This window comes from Perca flavescens, chromosome 21, assembly GCF_004354835.1.
Source record: "Perca flavescens isolate YP-PL-M2 chromosome 21, PFLA_1.0, whole genome shotgun sequence".
Lineage (NCBI taxonomy): Eukaryota > Metazoa > Chordata > Actinopteri > Perciformes > Percidae > Perca > Perca flavescens.
Genome location: NC_041351.1, coordinates 16,943,531 through 16,967,311, shown reverse-complemented (window position 1 = coordinate 16,967,311; position 23,781 = coordinate 16,943,531). Strand labels below are relative to the sequence as shown.

General features: G+C 41.9%; 3 protein-coding genes across 7 annotated transcripts in view; all 3 read left to right on the top strand.

Moving 5' to 3' along the window:
- rab11fip3 (RAB11 family interacting protein 3 (class II)) overlaps positions 1 to 8,387 on the top strand; it is a 32,289-nt gene extending 23,902 nt beyond the window's left edge. For 3 of the 4 annotated variants that reach the window (XM_028567694.1, XM_028567693.1, XM_028567695.1), the window contains 8 exons: positions 1,720 to 1,755; positions 1,919 to 2,012; positions 2,375 to 2,619; positions 3,138 to 3,219; positions 3,343 to 3,480; positions 3,831 to 3,986; positions 4,133 to 4,273; positions 4,411 to 8,387. In XM_028567694.1, the coding sequence (XP_028423495.1) occupies positions 1,720 to 1,755; positions 1,919 to 2,012; positions 2,375 to 2,619; positions 3,138 to 3,219; positions 3,343 to 3,480; positions 3,831 to 3,986; positions 4,133 to 4,273; positions 4,411 to 4,524 (1,006 nt within the window). In that variant the 3' untranslated portion in view covers positions 4,525 to 8,387. The remainder of the gene's footprint in view (positions 1 to 1,719; positions 1,756 to 1,918; positions 2,013 to 2,374; positions 2,620 to 3,137; positions 3,220 to 3,342; positions 3,481 to 3,830; positions 3,987 to 4,132; positions 4,274 to 4,410) is intronic. The other variant, XR_003691312.1, reaches the window with a different exon arrangement.
- A 1,225-nt stretch (positions 8,388 to 9,612) lies between these two features.
- On the top strand, positions 9,613 to 18,481 carry telo2 (TEL2, telomere maintenance 2, homolog (S. cerevisiae)). Of its 2 annotated transcripts, XM_028567927.1 has the most exons (22): positions 9,613 to 9,692; positions 9,796 to 9,886; positions 10,285 to 10,656; positions 10,744 to 11,021; positions 11,156 to 11,224; positions 11,432 to 11,579; positions 11,696 to 11,798; positions 12,276 to 12,344; positions 12,477 to 12,618; positions 12,778 to 12,914; positions 13,031 to 13,116; positions 13,528 to 13,626; positions 13,708 to 13,796; positions 13,899 to 13,990; positions 14,219 to 14,335; positions 14,464 to 14,535; positions 14,645 to 14,815; positions 15,677 to 15,768; positions 15,873 to 15,972; positions 16,721 to 16,785; positions 17,064 to 17,179; positions 17,807 to 18,481. In XM_028567927.1, exons 3-22 carry the CDS (start codon positions 10,316 to 10,318, stop codon positions 17,908 to 17,910), a joined length of 2,490 nt encoding a protein of 829 aa, XP_028423728.1. In that variant the 5' UTR covers positions 9,613 to 9,692; positions 9,796 to 9,886; positions 10,285 to 10,315; the 3' UTR covers positions 17,911 to 18,481. The 2 variants fall into 2 exon arrangements, with proteins under 2 accessions (XP_028423728.1, XP_028423727.1); XM_028567926.1 differs by lacking the exon at positions 9,796 to 9,886 and having other exon boundaries at positions 9,617 to 9,692.
- A 673-nt stretch (positions 18,482 to 19,154) lies between these two features.
- ift140 (intraflagellar transport 140 homolog (Chlamydomonas)) overlaps positions 19,155 to 23,781 on the top strand; it is a 24,372-nt gene continuing 19,745 nt past the window's right edge. Inside the window, exons 1-13 of the mRNA XM_028567925.1 lie at positions 19,155 to 19,310; positions 19,824 to 19,987; positions 20,154 to 20,375; positions 20,719 to 20,840; positions 20,978 to 21,108; positions 21,203 to 21,378; positions 21,453 to 21,544; positions 21,619 to 21,725; positions 21,941 to 22,083; positions 22,230 to 22,433; positions 22,596 to 22,668; positions 23,178 to 23,269; positions 23,430 to 23,557. Coding sequence (XP_028423726.1) covers positions 19,841 to 19,987; positions 20,154 to 20,375; positions 20,719 to 20,840; positions 20,978 to 21,108; positions 21,203 to 21,378; positions 21,453 to 21,544; positions 21,619 to 21,725; positions 21,941 to 22,083; positions 22,230 to 22,433; positions 22,596 to 22,668; positions 23,178 to 23,269; positions 23,430 to 23,557 — 1,637 coding nt within the window. The 5' untranslated portion in view covers positions 19,155 to 19,310; positions 19,824 to 19,840. The remainder of the gene's footprint in view (positions 19,311 to 19,823; positions 19,988 to 20,153; positions 20,376 to 20,718; positions 20,841 to 20,977; positions 21,109 to 21,202; positions 21,379 to 21,452; positions 21,545 to 21,618; positions 21,726 to 21,940; positions 22,084 to 22,229; positions 22,434 to 22,595; positions 22,669 to 23,177; positions 23,270 to 23,429; positions 23,558 to 23,781) is intronic.

Genomic DNA, 23,781 nt, shown 5'->3' with positions numbered 1-23,781 from the left:
CTTTGGATTTCACTAACACATCCTGCACCCCCCCAGAGGTGTTCCTGTCCCACTTCAGTGCACCCCTTCTTGTCCGTCACTCACCACTTCTCCTCCTCTTCCTCCCTGTTTCCTCTTTCCAGTGCACCTGCTCCTCTCCCTGACTGCTTTCAGAGCTTCCTCAGGGAGGAGGCGCTGGACTTTTTCTGTAGTCAGTGTCACAAACAAATAAGTCGTCTCGAGGACCTCTCCACTCGTCTCAATTTCCTAGAGATGACTAGGTAACACGTCATTCACAAGCCACTCCATGTGAATGTGCTTGCAGTGCTGATTAGATGCAGTATTGTGTGTGTGTGTGTGTGTGTGTGTGTGTGTGTGTGTGTGTGTTCACATTTTACCTCATACTGTTCCCAATCTTATTTCATCTGCACCCTCTTTTTGTGTGTGAGTTGCAGTGTGTTGATATTTAACATTTAGTATTTATTGATGGTAAAACTCACTTAAGGCATTTCAGTGGCTTTGATGCAGTTCTTAGGTGTTGGTAGCCAGCTCCTTCCCATTGTTACCATCTGTACAAATTATGATTTGTCATAGTGAATATTTTGCTCATCTGAAAATAAGCTTAAAGGTCCCATATTGTATCATTTTATCATAAAGTGGGTCAAGGTGCTATATACACTAAATACTTTAAAAGTATCAAAACACTCAATCCATGAAGAAATGCACACAGACCGTATTCAGAAACTGTGTCTTAAAACGAGTTGTCAGGACTTCCGTACGGTTGTGATGTCACAACTATACTATATATAGGTAGAAAGTGCTGCTACAGTGCCGTTACAGTCATTCCCCCGGCTGCAATGACAGTGCAGAGACGTACATGCAGAAGATCCAGTAACGCTGACCAATCAGACTGGGTTTTTGGGAGGGGGGCTTAAAGAGACAGGCGCTAAAACAGAGCGTTCAGACAGAGGGTGAATACAGCTATATTCAGACAGACAGTATGAGAAAAATAATGTGTTTTTTAAAGCATGTTCTAGTAGAAACTCAAAATAAAAGTATGAACCTAAAAATGAACATGATATGGGACCTTTAATAAATTGATTGTAGAAATATGAAACAGGTGAGTGGTGTCTATTTCAGTATTTTCTGCTCTCCATGTCATTGTCCACATGCTTCTTTTAAGTTGTTGCAGAATGACTGCTGCTAGTGAAATAAAATGTGTCAAAGAGCTTTCTTATATCGGAACTGACTTTCTGATCCAGGATTACTGACCAGTAGCTATATTACAGAAACTTAGTCATTCTGAAATCTTATTTGATGTATTAAGCAACTGAATATGCAATAGGGCACAATTCAGAACTTCAGAATTAACTTTAATTAGGAATTTAGAAACCTGAAAACTTATTTTAAGTTTCTGTAATGCTGTCACAGGTCAGAACTGATCCTAAATCAGCACTTGTTAGACACTGTTAATACATGCTGCTGTGTTTTATGTTAGATTTCTGTGATGTGTGAATATCTTGTAGCTTTAGTTTCAACAAAAATCCAGTGATTTTATCAGTTAAAAAAAAAACCCTCAACATACCTTTTTTATTTTTTTATTTTATTTTTTCTGTGGGGCTCCTCTACTTGCAGAGAGCAGGACAGGGGTTCGATAGGACAAATACCAGGAGATGGTGTCTCTTTCCTTTATCCTTTTTCTCTTCCTGACCATTTTTCCTGTTCTGTTATTCCATCCAGCGCTGGCAAGAGGCTCTCCAGCAAGAAAGTAGCAAGGTGAGCCAAACGCTTGCTCTGATTTCAGCAGGCAAGGGTTCATATTTCTAGAATGATTGTAATAGATGGTTTTGTTTGGCATACAAAAACAGTAGTTTGTCAAATGTGAACTGGCTCTGGGGATTTACATTTTTTATTTTTTTTTTTCCCTCTCCACGTGCAGACATCTCCTCCAGAACAGCTCGATGACTCTGGACACCATGAGCGACTTGACTCGGGACATTCTGGAGCTCGCTGACAACGACATCACAGACAAGGTGAGCGTTCGCCTGTGGAGGAAGTTAACTAATGCTCCTTTTCAGCAACACCTGCTTGTTCACATCCCTCTGCTTACGCACGACTCATACCTGTGAGCGGCCACAGTTTTCACCTGTTACAGCAGTTGGAAATAAAGAAGAAACCTTTCATATTTGGAAGTTAAACCGATACAAAGGACTATGAATATAAATATATCTATCTATCTGTCTGTCTGTCACTGCATCAATACAGAATCTTACAGGTCTGCATTGCGATGCATCAATGCAGTGATTAATTTCAACACCCCTACCTGTTAATGCATTATAGTTGATTACTCTTACAGTACATTTACATCTGTGTGTCAAACATGCACATTCCCCAGGTGCTCCTCCTTGAGCGTCGAGTGGCGGAGCTGGAAAAGGAGTCTGAGTCATCGGGGGAGCAGCATGCACGGCTGCGCCAGGAGAACCTTCACCTGGTGCACCGGGCCAATGCCTTAGAGGAGCAGCTGAAGGAGCAGGAGGTCCACGCCGACGAGAAACTACAGCAGGAGACCCGTCGTCACAAGGAGGCCCTGATCAAGCTGGAGAGGGAGAGGGGGCTGGAGCTGGAAAACCTGCAGGCCAGGTGAGCAGATGGTTGTGTTTACAATATCTTTGGTGGCAGCTTGAACAATCTATATATATTTATTTACTGTGCAACAGATGGATTTATATTCTGTATAAGGTCTGCACACACTACCTGGTTTGTTAAACACAGTTGTATCCCTGTGTATGTTGTGTTGATGAGTAAAAAAAGCCAATAAACAACAAAAAATAAGATCTAATTGACGAACAAAAACGTTTTTGATGATCATTTTAACTGGATATAGACAACAAAATCTGTCCGTGTTTGATATCCTGAGAAGATATTGGTTTGTAGTTTTTGGTGTGTTTGCTGTGTTAGATTTAACGGCATATTAAAAACACATTTGTTCATTGTGACGCCAGTGGTCCACATGTTGTTTGTTAGAGGGATCATGGCTCTACACTGCCACCCTCTGGCACTAATCTGCCACTGGATGTAAGATATTTTCCTGTGGTATAGCGTTGTTACTTTGTGGCTGTACAGTAGGTTTCTGATGTGGATCTGTGTTTGCTTGTCAGGCTGCAGCAGCTGGACGAGGAGAACAGTGAGCTGAGGTCCTGTGTACCTTGTCTTCGAGCAAACATCGAGAGACAAGAGGAGGTAAGAGAAGCAATATCTAATGTCCTGGTTTGTTTTGCCTTTTCTTGTTTAATTTCCCATCAGTCTTAACACTCCTCTTCATGCTCACCTTGTTTTTTTTTTCATTTTTTTTTCATTTTCCAGGAGAAGAGGAAGCTGCAGGATGAGACAGAAGCCATGTGCGACAGGCTGCAGGACGAAACGGAGTCCCGCAGGAAGATGGCTGACAAGCTGAGCCATGAGCGCCACCAGAACCAGAAGGAGAAGGAGTGCACTCAGGAGGTGGGACTGGGTTCTCTATGTACATCATAAACAGTACTCTGCATACAAAATATTACAATACAGCGTATGGTTGGACAACCTCACTGTCATGTGTCTAAATGAAGTTTATCGGTGTTTTAAGCCCCCAGTGTCTCCTTCCAGGCAGCGCTGCCTGGAAGGCACTAGGATTAGGCAATGGTTAGGGTTAGGGTTAAGGTGCCTTGAAGTCAACGGTCACAGCGCTGCTTGGAAGGAGACATTGGGGGCTTAAAACGCCATCAAGCCTAAATGACTCGAGTGTTTTAGCCCTAATTTGATAAGATTCCTAAGAACTTTACTAACTGGGGGCTCTTGATTCGTTTGTACCTCAGCTCATTGAGGACTTGCGTAAACAGCTCGAGCACCTACAGCTCTACAAGCTGGAGGCTGAAGCAAAGAGAGGGCGCACGCCGGGCGCGGGGCTGCAGGAATATCAAACCCGCACACGCGAAGCCGAGCTGGAGCAAGAGATCAAACGCCTCAAACAGGTAGCATGCACATTCTGAGTGTCCTTTACTTCCTGCCGTGTCTTCTCATTCTATCACTCTAACCAGACTGTTTTGAATGGAGGAATAATTCAGGATCCGGCCTGTACTGTTTTTATGATGTGTTCCATCCGACTCAACCTCTCCAGGACAACCGCAGCCTGAAGGAGCAGAACGACGAGTTAAACGGCCAGATTATCAACCTGAGCATCCAGGGAGCCAAGAACTTGATGTCGGCCTCCTTCTCCGACTCCCTGGCAGCTGAGATCAACAACGTGTCTCGTGTAGAGGTAGGTCTCAGGAAACGGGAAAGAATGCGGAAAACCGTCCTTGTCGGTTCACCTTTTTTGTATTAGAATTTTTGCTCAAAAGCGTTATTCCGTGTTATCACTTTTATCTCCACTGTCTTCTGTTCCTCTGTTTCTAGTTGATGGAGGCTGTCCACAAACAGGAGGAGATCAACTACAGACTCCAGGACTACATTGACAAGATCATTGTGGCCATCATGGAGTGCAACCCCTCCATCCTTGAGGTCAAATAGACTCCATGCAGCCAGATGGCCATGCACAGTGACTCCTCAGGCTGTTAGAAATACTGAAGACTTGGCTAAAAGAAAACTACCGAGAGGATGTAAAAAATATTTGGACATCACTTTTGTAGGAAAACACCACGCGCTCAACTCATCCGAATACCCCCCCCCCCCCTCCCCTCCCCCCGGAAAGAGAAGGATTTAAGATTTCTAAGAAGTCAATGGCTGTCAGCAGAGGATAAAAAAGCAATTTTCAGTTAATATCCCTGGAGTCTGTACTTCTTTGTGAGTGTATGTGTTAACTCTCCTGAATACACTTGGGTTCCTGTGACCTCCATGTATTTGGCTAGAGGGACCCGAGTCTCCCCTTGTTGAATGAGTGAATGTTTAAATGTGTACAAGAGGTCAGCACCACAAAGGGATAGAAAATCGTCCTGTCCCTTTCCCTCAAAAACAGTGTCAATGTAAGCTAAAAATAAAACTAAACCAGACAATTCTACAGTACCGAAAGGCCTTAAATGAAAGGTGATCAAAGTATTTATTAATTATGCATGCCATACATGTCTCCATTCAGTCTGTGATGTGTTACCTGGGACAGCGGTGGTGGTATGGGGGCTGTGATCTCCTGAACCACGCTGAATCGTGTTTTATTCACAAGTGAGAAAGCCGTATGAAGCACGGGGCAGGAGATTGGGGCAGCACTTTTCACTTTTGAATTTGTCTTTTAATGTGTTTAAAGCTTGCAGTGCCGCCTACCAGTCACTATAACCGTGTGTTCTGTCCTCTAACCAAGTTCACCTGTCTTTCCAGTGAACCCAAGTGAGGGACGTTTCTAGGGGTAGAGGATGAGAAACGCCTGGAGGGGGATTTTTGTGTGTTTTTTTTTTTTTTTCGCGGTGTTACTTTAAGGTTTTGAAAAAGCTTGGTGACACTAGCAAGTAATATAAGCTTAAATGTCCCAAATTAAGGAGCTGTGTGGTTTATAAATTGCTTCATCTCCTTTTTTCGTTTTACAATGAAACAGGGTCCAGGAGCTCAGGTGGGCTGGAAACCTCAAGTAGAAGAACAACACTACATTTCCCATCACTCCCTGGCACAAATCTTGAATAACCCAAACATATCTCACTAATGAGATAATAGTGCAGACTGAGTACTGGAACTGACTAAATACATCCTGCTCATACTGACACGCTAACTCTGTAAACTCTCCAGGCACTTGAACTACGCATGAAGGGAAACTGATGAGTGATTCTGGGAATTGTAGTTTTAAAGATGTTGTTTTTTGTTTTTTTTTAGTACAGCCCACCTGACCCCAGTGTTCTCTTGCTGAGTGAAAGTAATGAGGAGCAAGCTTATCCAGGTAACCGACCTTTTTCTTTTCTTTTCTTTTTTTTTTTTTACTTTTCTCGCTGCACAAGTGATTTATTTTTGGTAAAAATGTTATTGAGACAGAAAAATGCTGATATTTGAGTTGTATGTGAATAATCAAATGGTTGTACTTTGCACTAAGTTTTGTTTTGATTTCATTGTTTTTTTGTTTTGTTTTTTTTATATAGAAAAAACATGTATTGTGAAGGGATCAAATCATAAGATAGTTTAAAGCCTGTATGATAGTGTGGGCTGCAGACACCCCACTCGCTAATGTCATATATATCAATTGGAAATATTTAAGAATACTACAAACTACATTTTGCAGCCATGTCTTAAGATGAGGTTTTTTTTTTTTTTCAGCCATCAGGAGTTTAGATGATCTTTTTTTGCCGGCTATTGGCCAGTTTAATCGTTTTTTCAGACCAGATATATAATACTGAAGAGACATGGCAAACTTTGGTAGCAATAATGCTTGGCAAGAAAGTGCAATTGGTGGAGGGCAGACGGAACAAACCTGCTCTTTATTTCCTCTGCTGGAGCAACATCTGCTTTTTCGAAGATGTAGGAGTGCTTCTGGACTGATGCCGGGCTTATCGGTACAACGCAGCCATTGCTTTTGGACTGAAACTGGACATAAAAAAACCTACCGGACCTCTTGACGGATTTCTAGTCGAATGTTAGTTGGGGAGGGTTAGAGTTTTTTTTTTTTTTTTTTTTTGTCCAAACAGCATGGCATCCTGCACCAATATGCTAAAGAAGAATTCCTATTTTTCACCCTGTTCACCTTTATGTCATTGCTCTTCTTCACCTGCCACTGGTAGGTAGGTAATAGGAAAAAAAAATGGCCTTGGATGTAAATGACTTGTACATGTAAAGTTTTTTCTACACTCATTCTAGATTCTAGGTATTTTTATAGTCTGAAGAAAAAGAACATTTCTTCTTCTTGTCTTATGCTGAGAGACAGCTGCCTGTATTCTTCTCTAGCATGTAGCGTGTACAGTATCTATTGGTATTTTTTTTTCTTTCTTTTCCTCGTTTGAAATCACATGCCGATATTTATTCATCATTTTGACACAAACGACAACTCACACTCTGTGACGTGTTCTGCTGAATATATCTTTGTACATTTTTGAATTCACAAAGGGGGAGATTAATTCACAAAGGGGGAGATTAATTCACAAAGGGGGAGATTAATTCACGGCGAATGAATCTGTGGGGAGACTTAATTGAATTTGGAGAAATGCTTAAAGTATTGTCTGTTGGGAGACTCGCCATCGTGTGCAAAAAGCTTGAATGTGACCTTCTCGGGTGGTCGTTTTGTTGAGATCGTGGCACTCTTCCATAAGGCTGATGTTGCTGTGACCTCCTCAGGGTTGTGATTATAGACAAATGGCAGTTTCTACTGTTGTCTTCCCAGATGGAGTCAGGTCCTCCGTGGAAACGCCAATTTGTATCGTTTATCTCTGATTCAGTCGTGTGACCTATGTTTTGACTGACAAATCATATGCTATAATTTCCATTAGTGGAGTTGTGAGACCTCGAAATGTCAACACCTAAAACCTCATAGTAAGGCTTTGCCGAGTTTAGCTTCCTGCCTTTTAGTGTGACAGGAGGTTTGCCACAACAGATTTAATAATTATTCTTTATGGTAATGAATCCTTTTTTGCATTACAAACAGGAAATGGGATGACACTTGAACACAGCAGGCCATACTACACTTAATTCTCTCCCTGCTTCATATTTACGTGTCTGCGTTTCACAGATTTGGGACCGACAACAGAAATACTAGACAGTGAGACGACAGAGCTGATATAACATTCCCTTTTTAGCAGAGCTGCACTTTAACCACCAAGTTTCTCCATTTTAACTCTTGCTCTCAAAATGACCAAAGACAGATGTTACAACTTAAACTGATTATTTTATGCATCAGGGTCTGTTATCTTTTGGTAACTGTTCTCAAGACACTCTTGAGTTTGCCCTGAAAGAAAACATAACCCGGCCTGCTAGTCTAAACACTGTGCCTCTGTGTCTCAAACTTTGCCTCGAAACGAACCTGATGATGAGCCCTGGGGGAAGCACTGACCACGTTACTGTCAGTTTGTTATTTCATAATGATGAAAACCTAAACTGTAAATATGAATTGTCATTTTTTTGTGTGAACTTTTTCTCTCTCACGCTCACTTCCAGTGTCCAAAGAAAGTTTGCTCAAGGCACAAACATCACTACTGGAGTAGTGCATGGCTTGCCATTATGTGACATGGGAAGATTAAAAAGAGAAATATTGTAGAAAAGAGAAATTGTAAAAGTTAAATTTATTCCTATTTTCAAAGATAAATGTATAAATTATAACAGTATGGGTTACAGCTGTATATTATTTTTGAAGATCCCCAAATGATCTAATCCTAATTGTTACTGGGGAAATATAATTTCTGTCATTGTAAAAAGAGAACAATTTAAAGGTAAGCAGTGAAAGTAAGATTAGAAAAATAAATGGAATAAAATCACTCTGTGTTTGGTTGCCTCATTTGTCCTACATGTTGCATATTTTTACATTGTGTTTACATGTGTCTGCATGTAGAATATAGGCTTGATTTGACCATACATGCTTTTAACACTGTTAATTTGACAGAAATGAGCTCCAGGTGTTAATGCATGTCACCAGTTCAGAGGGTAAGTCACTATGAATCAAAAGTGATGCTTGAGGGGATTTGACATTTTCAGTTCCTTAACTCAAATGGATATATTCCAAATGAAAATATGTGTAAAGTTTGTCAGAGAGAATGGAACAAATCAATTTTCTGCAATGCCAATATATTTCCCTTTCATGTACAAGTTCCATGTGATTGTGTCTGATCATGAGAAACACCGCTAGTGTAGTTAACAGAGAGCCTGGAGGTATTCCTTGGCCTTCAACCTATCAGCCCCACCTGCTGGTTGGGGATATGTACTGCATGGCCCCTTAACCACACGCGTCTCCATTGTCACAATGTTAATACATTCACCAGTTGTCAACACTATATTAACTCCCACAACTGCCAGAGAAGACCGAGGTGAAGACCCTCTGTCCCCTAATGGTGACCATTATTCTATTCTATTATATTAATTAATTAAAACACTTGAGTTCCATTACTTAACTATAGCGTATATTTGTCTGGTGTGCAATTGACTTAGACCTGTTGACTCAAATATAAATCGCATTACTGTCACTTTACTAGTACCACTCACTTTACCATGTCATTTATCTCCAAATACACTGTATAGTTTCTATTTCATTTTATTAGTTTGTGTACCTCTTACTGTTTATTTCTGTTACTTTCTATTATTCTCTGTACTTATTTATGTTGTACTGCTGCTTCAAAAAACAAATTTCCCGTGGAATCAATAAAGGTGCAATATTTATGTAGGATTTATTTTCAACTGTTAATTTGTGTTATCCATATTCAGCTGACAAATCAATAATTACGAATTGTGCAAATTAGTATAATAGGCCTAATGGAAAAGGCAATAGAAAATGAATCCATTTGATTAACTTAGAAAATAATAAACACTAAATCAATGAAAGACTGGCACATGTTGAGTTATTGACCGATTCGTTTATTTGTTAATTGATGTAAAAGCGATCAACTGATAATGACATAAAAGGCATTCAGAAGTGTTACAAAAACCGTTGGCTTCTTGAATGCTTCACGGGTCAGACTGTCCCCGGAACCTTCCCTCTTCTTCTTTCTCACGACGAACGTATTTTGATAGAGCACACACACACAGTGCGGTGAAGGGACCCCGCGGGATGTTAAAAACGCCACCTGACAGTAGGAAATGCAAAATTCCTCACGAATAGAAACGTTTTAATATCACAGTGACTATACATCATGTCCACCATATACATTTGTTTTGTTTAATAAAAATGCACAGGTGCGCATGAGTTTTGACAGGCTAACAGTTGAAGCTAATTCAAAAGGCAACGCAGTCTGGGAGAGATGTGTGGTCTGAGTGAGCCATAACGGTAACGTTACTGATAGCTGACGCTAGCTGTGACTAAAAACACAATTAACTTCCTTCTTATCATGAGTGAAGGCTTTACATCCAGAAAGTGTTGATGTGATATTCTTATTTATACCACAGTCTGGGTGAAAACAGGCTGTCCCAATAAAGAGGGATAACGTCGTCCATTAATGTCTGATAATGGACACCTTGTTCGGCATTAACCCCATGGATGTATTATAAAATTACCCCCTACATAACTTGTAGCTTGACTTCAAACCTTAAAATTGTAAAATACACTCAATTGTTAAGAATGGTGACTTGTTGTATGTTCGTTTTGTGTGGAGATAGATACATAACTTGGTAGAAACTGTTCACAGGTGTTTCATTGTGAAATATCCTTTTCATGTTTCTGTTTAGGAGGTAAAACAAGGTTGTTACCATTTTAAAGATGGAGTCCCTTGCCCTGAATACAGAGGTTCGCCTAGCGGTGGCCCAGTGTTTCCGGACCCTCACTACATCCACAGATACCAAAGACGTTATCACAACTCTTCAAACGCTCCACTCTTACTTGGATGAAGGACCAGAGGGTAGAACCACTTCAGTTCAGCGGGCCGAGTTCAGGAGAGCTCACTTCACCCGTACCCTTCAGTTCCTTGTCAGCAACATCCAGGCTGACTGGTTACGCAGCCTCACAGCAGCCCAGCGAACAGAGTTATGGGACGGCCTGTTCCTAAAAGGCCCTCCAGAGCAGGCGCTGCTGGTGTTGATGGAGGGAATAGGAGAACTAAGGTGGGTGGTATTGGCTAGAAGACACAAGGCATTTTCATCATGTTGTCTATTCACTAATTACCTAATGTCACTGCATCTCCACCACAGAGCCAGCACAAATCTGGACCACTTGGTCAGCATCACTGAGAAGTTCCTTCAGAGCGGTCGACTCGCTGAGCTGCTGTGGTCCTACTGTCTGGAGACAGGTCCCTCTGACTCCCCCCAGCTGCGAGAGACTCTGCTGGGACGTATTGTGGCGCTGCCGGACCTCGCCGCCAACAGGTTACATCCAAAAAACAAGCCCCTTTTTCTTCCTCAGCAGTACCATCCACTACTGGCTACAGCTATGCTCACTGCCCTGGAGCGGACCTGCCAAGCACTCAAAGGTCTGGGAACTGCTTCTTTCAAACTCTTTGCAATAATGACAGCATGCGGCTTATGTCAAAGATTTATTGTTGTGACATCAAAACGATAATGTAAAATTCATTCCGTCTGTGTGTCTGACTTGTATTTTTAACAGATGGCACAGACTGCTCCTTGACTTTCGTGGCTCAGACACTTGGGAAAGTGTGTATCCAGGGCCATAGTGGTGAGTTCAGTGGAAATTACATAGTGGTAATAATATGTAACAAGAATATTACCAATAGGCATAACTAACTGTCATCCATGAAATTCAATTCACGGTTTACCTCCAACTCTATAGGAAATTAATTGACCCCTGGTTGTTAGTTGCTGGGTCGGCAGTGACACGAGAACCTTTTATCCTCCTCTGGCGTTTTTTTTTTTTTATCTACAGGTTTGGTGCTGGCAGTGATGGCTCCTCGGCTGTCTGCGTGCACACGCTCAGACATGGTGTGGCAGAGGGTTTGCTGGAAGCTGCTGGAGAACGTTCCACAGCAATGGATGGAGAGCGTTCTCACTGGACTGGTGCAGGCTGTCAGCGGGTAAGGTGGAGACTGGAACAGTCACATTCAAACAGCTTGCAGTTTGTATGGCCTCTTAGCTCTCACTTTTCTATCTGCCTTTAATAACACCAGTCTCTTGCCTCTTTTTTTTCCAGGCCTGATGCCTTGGGCAGGATCATTGGGAATCTAGTGTTGACAAATAAAAAGGCCCAGTATGTTATTACTCATAAACTGCTGTTACTGCAGTACAAGTATGAGGTAAGAAGATAACTTGCAGCCTGACAATAAATCATATAATCTTATAAATCCTTATAACCCCCCACCCCCCCATATTTGTCTGATCTCCTCCAGCGTCCCACTCTCTCCCGCTCCCTCAGATCCTCTTCCTCCATACACCTGTGTGTCCCATCCGCCCGTCTCACCACCATGGGGAGCAGAGCATTCAGCCGCTCTGCTCCCCGTCTCTGGAATTCATTACCACCCCAACTTAGAAACATCGATTCATTCCCCCATTTCAAATTGCAACTTAAAACATCTGTTTAGAATTGCCTATTCCATGTGATGTCAATTTCTCTGCCTCTTTCTGTTGTTGTTATTGTTGTTGTATTCTTTATTTTTTGCTGTTTTTAAATGTCCTATGTATCCCCTGTACGGTGTCCTTGAGTGCCGAGAAAGGCACCTTTTAAATAAAATGTATTATTATTAAATATATGAAGCATGTGTTTTTTTTCACAGACTCGAGTCTTGAGAATTGTCCTGGGTTACCTCGCAGCAGACAGGGAGCGAAGGCCACTGCTCATCCAGGTGAGTGCATTAGGATGTTCACCAGCCAAATGAGATCATGTATATATATTTATGTTGATGATTATGACGTGTGCGCGTGCGCGTGCGCGTGCGTGTGTGTGTGTGTGTGTGTGTGTGTGTGTTCGTTCTCAGGTCTTACGGTCTGTGTCCCAGGCCTGGGCTAATCCCAGTGCAGTGAAGCACACATCTCTGGAGCAGCAGCTGTACGTCAGCAAGGCTTTACTGCTGAGTGTGAGTCTGCTGAGAGACTCTGAGCTACAGGAGCTATGCTCAGGTACAGACAGCGTTTGATGCCTCCAATCACTCAGTAAACCAACAGTCAAAATAGAAGTGATTATGGCTCCACATGCTTTGTATCACACACTCTATAAAATGATCCTATGAAGCGTGTTGCTTTCAGCTCTCCTCTCTCTGTGTGCCTCCTCTCTCTCAGAGTTACTTCAGTGTATGCTGGGCGGCATGCAGAGCCACCTGGACAGCAGCGTGGTGCGTATCAGGCGTATGGGCATGGTGGTGGGAGAGTGCCTGAGCTCTCGCATGGATATCAATAACACTAAGCTCAAATTTGAGGTACAAACAATGTGTTAATTACAAGATACAATGCTCGTCGGCCTAATTGGCTTCAACGTATTTGACTCATCACTTGACTGAAACTGTGTCTGAGTTTGTATCGTGCTGTGTTGTAGTATGATCAGGACGAGGAAAGTCAAGAGCTGCTCTCTCTGATGACTCCCATTGCTGGTGATGAACCAGAGGCTGAGCTTGCGAACGGGTAAGTGTCTACATCTCTGTAAATGTTACAATTCGGAGGAATCTTAACTGATATGCAACCAAGTCTGGCAGTTTTATGTAAGATTTATACACAAAATGTAATGCTTGGTAGTTCATAGTGGTAAGTTGTTTTAAACTTACCACTATGAACTACCAAGCATTACAATCCCTATTTCTATAGGTTGTGGGTGATATGTATCTGCTAAAATATAAATTTAGCTACATCTACTACAAAATCTTTCTGTTTTATAGCGTGTTAAATGAAGAAAATGAACTCCCAAGGACACACATTGCCAGTAATATTCTGATTACTTAACGACTATGTTTAAACAACGGGCCAGTTCCCATGAAACGTAGTCACTATATATTTGTAGGCATTGCTTGTATTTAAGAGAAGGTCTGTCATCTGCAGAGTTGATTCTCCTCGAGAGACCGGTGAAACAACTCCATCTACTCACAATGTATCGTCTCAAAATAAGTCAAACACTGAGCCAGACTCCGACCTGGACAGGTAAGTATTTGCTCTTGTCTGTTATACTAAATGTATTTGTGGGGAGTGTTTTTGTTAACTCCAAGTCTTATACTGGTGCAGCGACGATGAGCTCACGCCGTACGATATGTCTGGCGATCAGGAAAAAATGGAAGCACCCCCACCCCGCTACCTACGAGACTGCCTGGAAAGTATGGCTCCACAGATCACATTTATTCTACCTTACCGATCACGTCCTATTTAAATGCCGTGCTGCTAGCTCCAGCTCTAAGAATTTTTTATCTGTCATCCAGCTTTAATTTCCTCTGAGGACGCGGTGCGTGTGGAGCTCAGTTTGAGAGCCGCTGAGGGTTTAGTGAGGAAGAACGTTTTTGCAACCAGAGAGGTATGACAGCAACACACGACAGAAATATCCAGTGCTTCAGGTTCATTCATTTCTAAAATTATGCTTCAAAGTACTGTTCATATATTTAACTTTTTCAATACAATTAGAACATTGTGGTTCAGTTTCCTGTAACGATGTGGCCCATATCTTTATTATAAAACTGACACAGTAACAGAAGGTGTTGTTCCTTACCTTACGATTTGTTTGTTTGTTTGTTTGTTTGTTCAGATCAGTGTCCAGCTGACCAAAGTGCTTCTTCACATGGAGGATAAATACAGCATAAATAGCTTCCTGAGTCTCAGACAGGCGACCATGGTGGCGCTCACCGTCACTGACAGTATCTCTGTATGAGCATCACCTTAGTTTCTTCACGGTTTACCTTTTCACATCAAAATTTCTGTTCATTACCACACAGCTTTATTGCCATTTTAGAGCATGCATTCTGCTTTTTTTCTCTTTGCTTTCCTTGATAGGTGACTCAGTATTTGACCACAGAGTTTTACTCCTTGAACTACAGTCTTCGCCAGCGGCTCGATATCTTGGAGGTGAAAACAACAGTTTTTTTTGTAGTGGCTGTGTGCCTTCACTAAAGAAACTCTGATTTGAACTCTTTTGAGTGTAATCATGAGGCTGTTCTTGTTTTTGGTTTCTCAGGTCCTTGCTCTGGCAGCGCAGGAGCTCTCTAAGCCAATCAATGAAAAGAGAAATCCATCTATGGGTATTGCTGCCAGCACGGATTTGACTCTGTACCCTGGTGACAACCCTGTGCACTGGCGACAAGTAGTAGAGAAGCGGATTCAAAGCAAGACAAAACGCATCAGAAAGGTTAAAATAGACTGATATTTTCATCTCCCTTTTTAGTATTTGAGTGAAGGCTTACCCCTAGAGCGGGATATATGGTTCTGCGTGGGCTCCGTCATAGTTTACGCCATAGCCTACGTAAGTGGCCTGAGGTTTATACTTGTGTGCTGGTATCAACGTCGTCCTAGCGTATCTCTTTAAGAGAATAGCAGAGCTGTGTTTGCTTGGGAGTGTGTGGTAGAGCGGGTGAGAGAGTGACTGGGATTAGCTTTGGAACAAGTACCGGCTCTGGAGGCGTAGAAGGAGAAACAAAGCATCTCCCCTGTGCTTTGTGACCACGGTAGGAAAGATGTAGCAGGAAAAGTTAACCCTCTCCTTGATTTCATCTGTCTATAAATTGCAGGAACGTCTGTCTGTCTGTGTGTTATGTGCATATCTCTCGAACCGTTAGTCAAATGGTGTCTTGTTACGGGCACGAGTAAGTGCGGTGCCAAGTTTGACGTTGTTTGGATTAGAAATGCAAAAGATATCGTTAAATATATATCGGTAAAAGAAGCACACATTGGCTTTTGCTGCTCTAGCCGCTGGCCACTCCCCCGCTCGCACTGAGAACCAGAGAGCAGCGGGTATTCATTAATTAATCAATTTGACCCGAATTGATTATTTAATTAATTTTGGGGTACAGTTTGGTTTTGAAGAATTGTTCAAGCAGGCATACCATTTTCAACAGGCACTGCACTAGTGTTGTTAATGGAAAAGAGAACCCAGAAATGAGTAAGGGGGAAATGTGACGCTACCAAGCCACGGCCAAGTGGACCAATCACAGTTGTTGCGGTCTCCGTCGCTGCAACGTTAAGCTTTTCAGTCATTTCTCTTATGCTACAGGGTTCCACACAACCTCCAGCTGAAGCCACCCCTAACCGTTACGCCCCTGTTGCTGGACATTTCTTTTTTCCTCTGCTCAGCAATTATGACAAGTATGTTATTTTATGCAAATTTAAAAGCTAAACCACCACATTTTCTGTATACTAAAGTGTACAATTGAACATTTTAAAACTGCAATGTAATACCTTTCTTCCAGGCCTCAGGTGACGTTTGACCTGTTGGGCGGTGACCATCTTGTACTGGGCAGGTTGATCCACACCTTGGGCCTCTTCATGCATCTGGCCATCAATGCACCGGTAATTTTATCCATCTGTCCATGCTAATGTGTGACATGATCTCAATGTAGAGCTTTTACATCATTTATGGCCAAGCAGAACAGTTGTAGTTCAGAAGCTGTATCCTTTAAAGTACTCATATTATGCTTTTTGGATTTTTCCCCTTTCTTTTACTGTGTTATATATCTTTTTTTGTGCATGTTATAGGTTTACAAAGTGAAAAAGCCCAAAGTCCACCCCAAAGGGACTTACCATCTCCACCAGAAAACTCTGTTCCCAAACTGCTCCAAACAGCTCTATTGTAGTCCAGCCTTTACTTCCGTGACGAACGTGCATCACTTTGTAACACACGTTATAATGCTCGCCTAGCTGCTAGCGTGGCACGCCCTCTTACTCTACTTCTAACTGGCTGGTAGTCCTTACCGAGCTACTGAGCATGTGCGACTCCCAACAAAGATGGAACAGAAGTGTGATGCCTCACTCTGTAGCTAAAACAGAGAGCTCAACACACAGGGTGAAAAGAGGAGCTGCAGCAATGTGCAGTACGACAAAAATATGGTGGTTTTCGAAAATTAAACCATGTAAACCTATTTGATATAACCTCTAAATACAATTATGAACCTGAAAATGAGAATAATATGAGCACTTTAAGACCAGGAAAAGCCATTAACACAATATCATGATGTTACAATGAGCTAATATAAATTGGAATAACAATATTTTCCAGCTCTACCCCTATAGAATTCCAATGACTTTTTTTTCTTTTCAGATAGCTGCACAGATGGGTTGTGCCTTACTGGACTTTGTGTGGTCGGTGCGCTACCATGTTGATCAGTAAGTATAATTCATGTAGGTGTTTTAGACAGTTAAGTGATGTAACCTCTGTTAAAAAGTCTGAGGAAGCTATTTGTGGTTGTTAACAGCACCATAATGTAGTATTCCTGTATGGCTATTGCTTCTTCCCAGCAACATTTTTTTTTTTTTACGTTGTTAATGGAGAATCTAAACAGTCAGACAAAAAAATAACAAAAGACCTGAATAGACTATAATGTCAGGATGTTTTATTATCTTATTTCAGTCTGAGCTTTAAACCTGAAATCTGTCTGTTAAAGGATGGTGAGACGAGGCGTCCTCTTCGCTGTCTGCTCTGTGTTTCTGAGCATGCCCAGTCAAAACCTGCTGGTGGACCTCAGTGATCAGCTGTTTGAGACCAGAACGTGGCTGGCAGGTAAAAAAAAAAAACTCATTGTAGGTGGAAAGGGTTCCAAGCGTTCTTTTCTTGAAACTTTGAAATAAATCTCAATAAAATCTCTCTTTATGATGTGAAAGTCAGGCAAAGCATTTGTTCCAGTTCTGTCACACATTTAATTTAGAACTTGTTTTAGTTACTAATAATAGATTAACCTTAAAGCACATGATGATTCTTGTAAATGCACAAAGGTCTGAGGCTGCACCTGCACAATGTAATTCTGTCAGGGATGTCCCCGCAGTGATACACATTCATGATCACACAAACACATGAACAGCTGGACTGAGCATTTCTGGGAAGTAGATGGAGAACAAGGATGTCCTGTCCAACATGGACCGTCCATGACGTGATTGTTGCTCAGCAACAGTTGGATGTTCTTTTATCCCTTTGAGGATAAAAGTAGTTTTACATTGCAGTGATTGAGCTGAATGACAAAGGAGACCGTTTATTCTCCCAAGTAAGATTGTTAAATGTGCAAAGGAAATGCCAGAATTGTGTGCATTTTGTTCGATTTTCCTTTTGTAATTGTACTGAGAAATGTAGACGTTCTTGTCACCACTGCTAAAGCTTCTAATTATCTTTTTTTGTGTGTGTTAATATCCCCAGATGTGGCTGAAGAAGACCCTGATGCAGATTGCCGGAATCTGGCTGTACAGAGTCTGGTACTGCTGGATAAGAGCCTGAAGAAACAGCTACAAGATCAACACTGAGCATGGAGCCATGATCACAGCATCAACAATGAACAATGTAATACTGAATGTGTCTCTGATGCAGGGAGGGCTGTACTGTACCTACGCGTCATCCTCACAGAGCCTGGAGGATTGAGGTCAATGGAAGTGATGTTCCGGATATTTGCCCACACATTTTCATATCCTGGAACACACCAGCGGAAAAGGAGGGCACATTTCTTCTGCATACCTAAATTATACGCATGCGTGCCCACACACACACACACACACACACACACACACACACACTATTGTTTAGATGAACTTATGTACCAGATAAAATATTCATTGAATGAAGAATATGATGTCATTTTGTCCACCAATACAGTGTAAGTTATGAGGATATCCTTTTCAACCTTTTTCCTGTACTCTGGCACATCTCTCTGTGTGGTTGTTTGTTTGCAAAGGACATCCTGTGAATATTCATGTGCATAGACGCATTCACAAATATTGGAAATACTACTACTTCATCCCCCTTTGACAAATGAAATGTGTGTTTCTCTGTATGTCCCTAAAAAATGGAACATTTTGAAATAAACAGTTGTTTATAGTTTTTTTTTTAATAGCCTTTGTTTGTGCTATCACTCCCTCCCAGAATATTTGTAAGTGAATGAGGCTGAGAATAGGTCAGGATATAACAAGTACAGGAGATAATCGTATGAGTGATTTTTACATGGCAGCAGTGAACAGTTAAAACAAAACATGAATAAAATGAAATGAAAACAAAACTGAGAATAAGATTGCAATCAAATTCCATTTAGAGTTGTGGATGTGAAATACCCACAACTGATTATTTAAGAAATATTTACGTCTCAAAACAAGGTACAACAACGTAATCTGCACGTTACCCATTTTCCGTTTGAGAAGTGAGTGAATATGAGCACTGGAAAAATGGCATTATAGCTTAACAGTTCTTTGATGTGTAAAATCTTGAAGGATACTTCTTTGACTTTATCACTACTGCAGAATTTAAGTTAAATACAGCAACTTAACTGTTACTGAATGGTCTTATGCTGAATATCAATAGTTCCTCTAAACATGCTTGTAGAGTGTTAGTTATAATTAAAATAGTTAAATTAAAATCCCTTTAAATTAACTGACAAGAAGCTGCGGTAACAACATCAGTTAGCATTTTATTTTGGCGAGATTAGAATGCGCTCATTTTAACACGACTTTCGACAACAACTCGCGTGTGTTCGTTATTTTCCGTAACCCCTCCTCCTGTCCCGCCTTCGAAGTTGTCAGGGGCAACTGTAAGAGACGCTTTTTGCTCACACACAGGAGGCTACAAAACAACACTGGAAGTGACGGTCGATGTTTAAGTTATTTCGAGATTAAACAACTAGCTAAATCGGCGTTTACCTGAAGAAAACGACAGTGAGGTTGGTCTTTATATAATCTAACAGAACGGTGAACTACATTCTACGGTAGCGAGGACTAAGCAATGAATGCTAACTTTAGGCTCGCTTACCTAGCTTAGCTTCTGTCAGCAGCTAAAGCTAACTTAATCATTAGTCACATAACGTTAATGGTAGCTGATATTGCTAACTATTATGGCAAATCCATAGCTAAGTTAAAGCTATGTTTATATCTACTCATAAATGAACTAACGCTAACTAAGTCAAACAACGTTAACGTTACATTAACGTAGCTAAGTGAAATTATACATTTGGAGTCATTGAATGCTATTTGAGGGTACGTTCAAGAGCGAACTAGCTAGTGATTACCAAGCTTTTACAACACGAATTAGCCAGACAGCTAAGTAGCTGGAAAAGGGACAATAAGCTGCCCAAGAAATACAAAAACGTAAAATCCAAGAATACACAATGAATAACCATGTACAATATTGGAGGCTCCACCTAGCTCCCATTCCCTGTTTCTTTTCTCAAATCCAGAGAGGAGCGGTGGGGACATGGCGGTGTATTTTGACCACCGTATTGAGGCCCCTGAAAGCAGTGGTGTGCCCTCTCAGTTGACCTGGCACTCAGCTCTTCCTGTACTGGCTGTGGCCTCAAGCAGCCCCACCACTGGCGGCAATGTAGACCTCTACCTGCAGCAGGTAAACACTGGGCTTTGCAGATGAACACTATTTTCACTACATTACATGAGAGAAAGAGCAAAGAAAGACCACTTTGTTATATCCACTTATATTTTCCCGTGTGTGGATATTATTAATAACCGCATACTTAATAAAGTTTGCATACCTCATTCCTGTCCATATTCAGGGAGAGTATGTGGAGGGCTGCCATTTAGAACGTCCTTACCAGCTCACAGTGCTGCGCTGGCATCCCACAAAGCCAGTGTTGGCACTAGGCTGGGAGAATGGAGAGGTAGTGCTGCTGACACACCCTGCTGGAGATCAAACAGTCCTTCCCAGCACACATGCAACCTGCATCACACTGCTGGAGTGGAGTAGCTCTGGCAGCCGCTTGGTTACTGGTGATCAGGTGAGTGTATTGCAGTGACTGTATACACAAACACTCTTGCATGTACTGTATGTAAATGTCATTTCAACATACGTACCAATGCATTCATAGCTGCTGGATATGCTGGTGGACCTGATTTTCATACATAATAAACATGCATTTTTCTGACAATACTTGGACCATGGTTGGATTACCAACATGGCATATTTGGCACAAGCCTTGGCAGGTTAAATCAAGACATAAACTGGATAAATTACATGCGCAGATGCAATCTGAAACAATTTAAACTAACCCCCTAACCCTATTTAAAAACACATTTCTTCTTATAGAACCACATAAATATAGTGTAATTATTTAATGACAGACTGGAGCACTAGCAGTATGGAAGGTAGATGCTAGAGGGAGACTTCAAGGAAACCATCTTGTGAAGCATGAATACAACAAACCTCTAACTTGCTGCATCTTCAGACCGGCCTCGCCTGGGGAGTAAGTAAACAGGATGCATTGCTCAGAGTTAGTTATTCTTCTTGACAGTGAGATAATATTCAAAACATTGTGATATCACTTTGCCCTATTGATCTGAATGCTGTGTTGCTGATAGTAGAACCTAATTCATGTTACAGCGATGTAGCAATGCTAGCCCGAGCATCAGTTAGTGGTGATGAGAGTGCTCTGGACATGTTCAGCTGGAAGGGAGCCCCTCTCAAGATGGGCCCACAGGAGGGACTCACATTCTACGTCAGCACTGCAGATGGTAAGTTATTAATCTACAACCCTGTCAGATCTCTGTTGTGCTATGAGGCAATGGTTATCTTACATCTTGTTAACCATGTGTACCTCGTATGTAGGTAAGGTCCACAGTGTGGATGAGCATTGTAAGACAAAACTTCTTCTCAGTGTGGAGGGCGAAATCAAGAAACTGCTCTACCTCGAGAAAAGAGAGTTGCTTGCTGTGATCACAGAGACCCTGATGTTGTCACAGTACACTCTTGGACCTGAGGGAGGAGCCCAGGAAGTTATGAAGGTATACTAAAGTCATCAGAGAGGATTTCTCTTCTCAAGATCAGTTTGGTTTGTGAACATGTTTCTTTGTGACAGGTTAAGTTGAGCAGCAAGACAGGGCAGAATGTAGACATTGTCTGGACAAAGAATGGCCTCCTCATCACAGCAACAGGGGAACAGGTTATCAGGTCAGTGTACACATACTGTTTGTACACACATACTGTACATTTCATTTTAAACTTGAATGTGTAATTTTTTTTAGGCTGTGGGACCTCGACGGAGATGACAACTATGTTTTACCTCTCGATGAGACTCTGGGGTTTGAGAAAGGAGAGATGATGAACTGTGTCTCATACTGTCCTGGAAAAGGTAACTGCAAAATATATTTCCCATAGTGTGAACAGTATAAGGTGCTGTTTTTTTCTTCACATTCCTGTGGACTTGGTAGTTTCAAGATCTTTTATCACATTCTCAAACCTTGAGTAGACTGATTACACATAAACCTTCATTACTACAATGTGTTACCACTTGTTGCAAACTTTGTGAAGCCTCATTGCTTTTGTATAATGTTGTGGCCTCCCCAGAAATCTTGGCAGCTGGTACCAGCCATGGGCGCATAGCAATGTGGAAGATGGTGGTGCAGCCAGGCGGCAGCAGAGGGGATACCAAGGTCCAGTGGAAGCTACAGACACCCACAGAAATAGAAGGAAATGTCATTCAGCTACAGGTACTGTCTGGACTAGCATTTATTTTACAGAACATGATATTATCACATGGAAATAAGTTATGTGGAATTATATAATACAAAAAATGTAAAAATGACAACATGTGTAGTATTCTACTGGGAAAGTTCACTCAGACCTTCCATTTCAGTGGGGCTCGAGTCTGAATCTGCTAGCGGCCAACAATTCGAACACGGTGCTGATCCTGTGTGAGCATGTGATGTCGGCCCACTTCAGCCAGCAGGTGGCAGCAGTGCAGCTCACCCCAACCCAGCTCAGCATCACTCAGTTCACCACAGGAGCGCACCTGACTCTGCAGTCTGACATACACATCAAGGGAGTTTGTGTTACTAATGTGAGTGTGGAGTTGAGATGGGGAAGAAGTGATATTTCTCTGTACTCAAGACTATGTCTCTGTAAGAAAAGACAACAAATGCCCCTCCAAAGGTTTGCCCGTGAAGACAATAAAAATGTAAGTGATATCATGGTAACTGGATGCGTGTTGTCATACCAACAGGATTCTGTGACAGTCTGGAGTGGCAAGCAGGTCACTGTATATGAGCTTTCGGGGACAGTTCTTCGCAATACAGGTACATGACTTAAAGCTTTTAGTGCGCAACTTTTTGATAATAGTGGACATCCGTTACATTCAAGCCACTGCCAAATGAGTTGATACAAAGATAATTAAGACTATCAGCTTCACAAAACACTCTCTGTATTTCTCAGCATGGCTGTGTGTAGAGGTTGTTGTCGTCCAGAGACTTTTGCACGCAGGAACTCAAGTGTGTCCTCCTTGGCTACAAGCAACTGCGTGGAGGAGGGGTGGGGGGGCGTGTGGGAAGGCTTGTGTCATGTGGATGCAACAACAGTGGTGTTGTCATTACTTAGAATTCCTCATGGGGGCGACAGAAACTACGCACTATAGCTTTAAGCAAAAGCCCACTGAACAGACCGATGAACAACATTTTATAGACGTGGAAAAAGAAACTGCACCGATTCCCCCTGTACTCCATCCGCTGCCTTCATTTGCAAACTTGTGCGTTTGTCCTCCATTTTTTTAAACTTTCTTTCTCCACCTACCCTCTTGCTGATTTCCCAGGATCGTTTCCTTGTGACTCCCATATCGTAGCTGTACATTTTGAGAACCTCTACACTGTGGAACCTAACAGGGTCCAGATTCGCACGCCACAGGTCTGTTGTCCCACCCTGAACTTACTATCCAATATTCACTGTTTGAGCAAGCTGGGTGTTTTTTGTTTTACTCCTGAATTAGAATTGATTCTAAACACACAGGCGAGTGGTATTTATCACTATAAATTGTTGAACGATCTTTTTTCTCCCTTTTCTTTAGGGCACAGTGAAGCAGCTGCTGACCTTCTCCAAGTCAGAGGGCAACCCTGTACTACTCAGTGTGTGTCAGTCTTACCTGGTGGTTGGCACAGACACAGCACACATTAGAGTCTTTGACCTCTCCCGAAGGTATAATGTTAATGTGGATGGTGGTTTTACCTAGTTCTGGCTTCCTTCAATTAAAAAAAAAGTAGTAAAAATAAAGCCAGGGATGCCTGGGTAGCTCATCTGGTAGAGCAGGCGCCCATATAGGTTTACTTCTTGACGCAGCAGGTTCGACTCCGCCCTGCGGCCATTTGCTGCATGTCATACCCCCTCTCTCTCCCCCTTCTTGTCTTCAGCTGTCCTATATA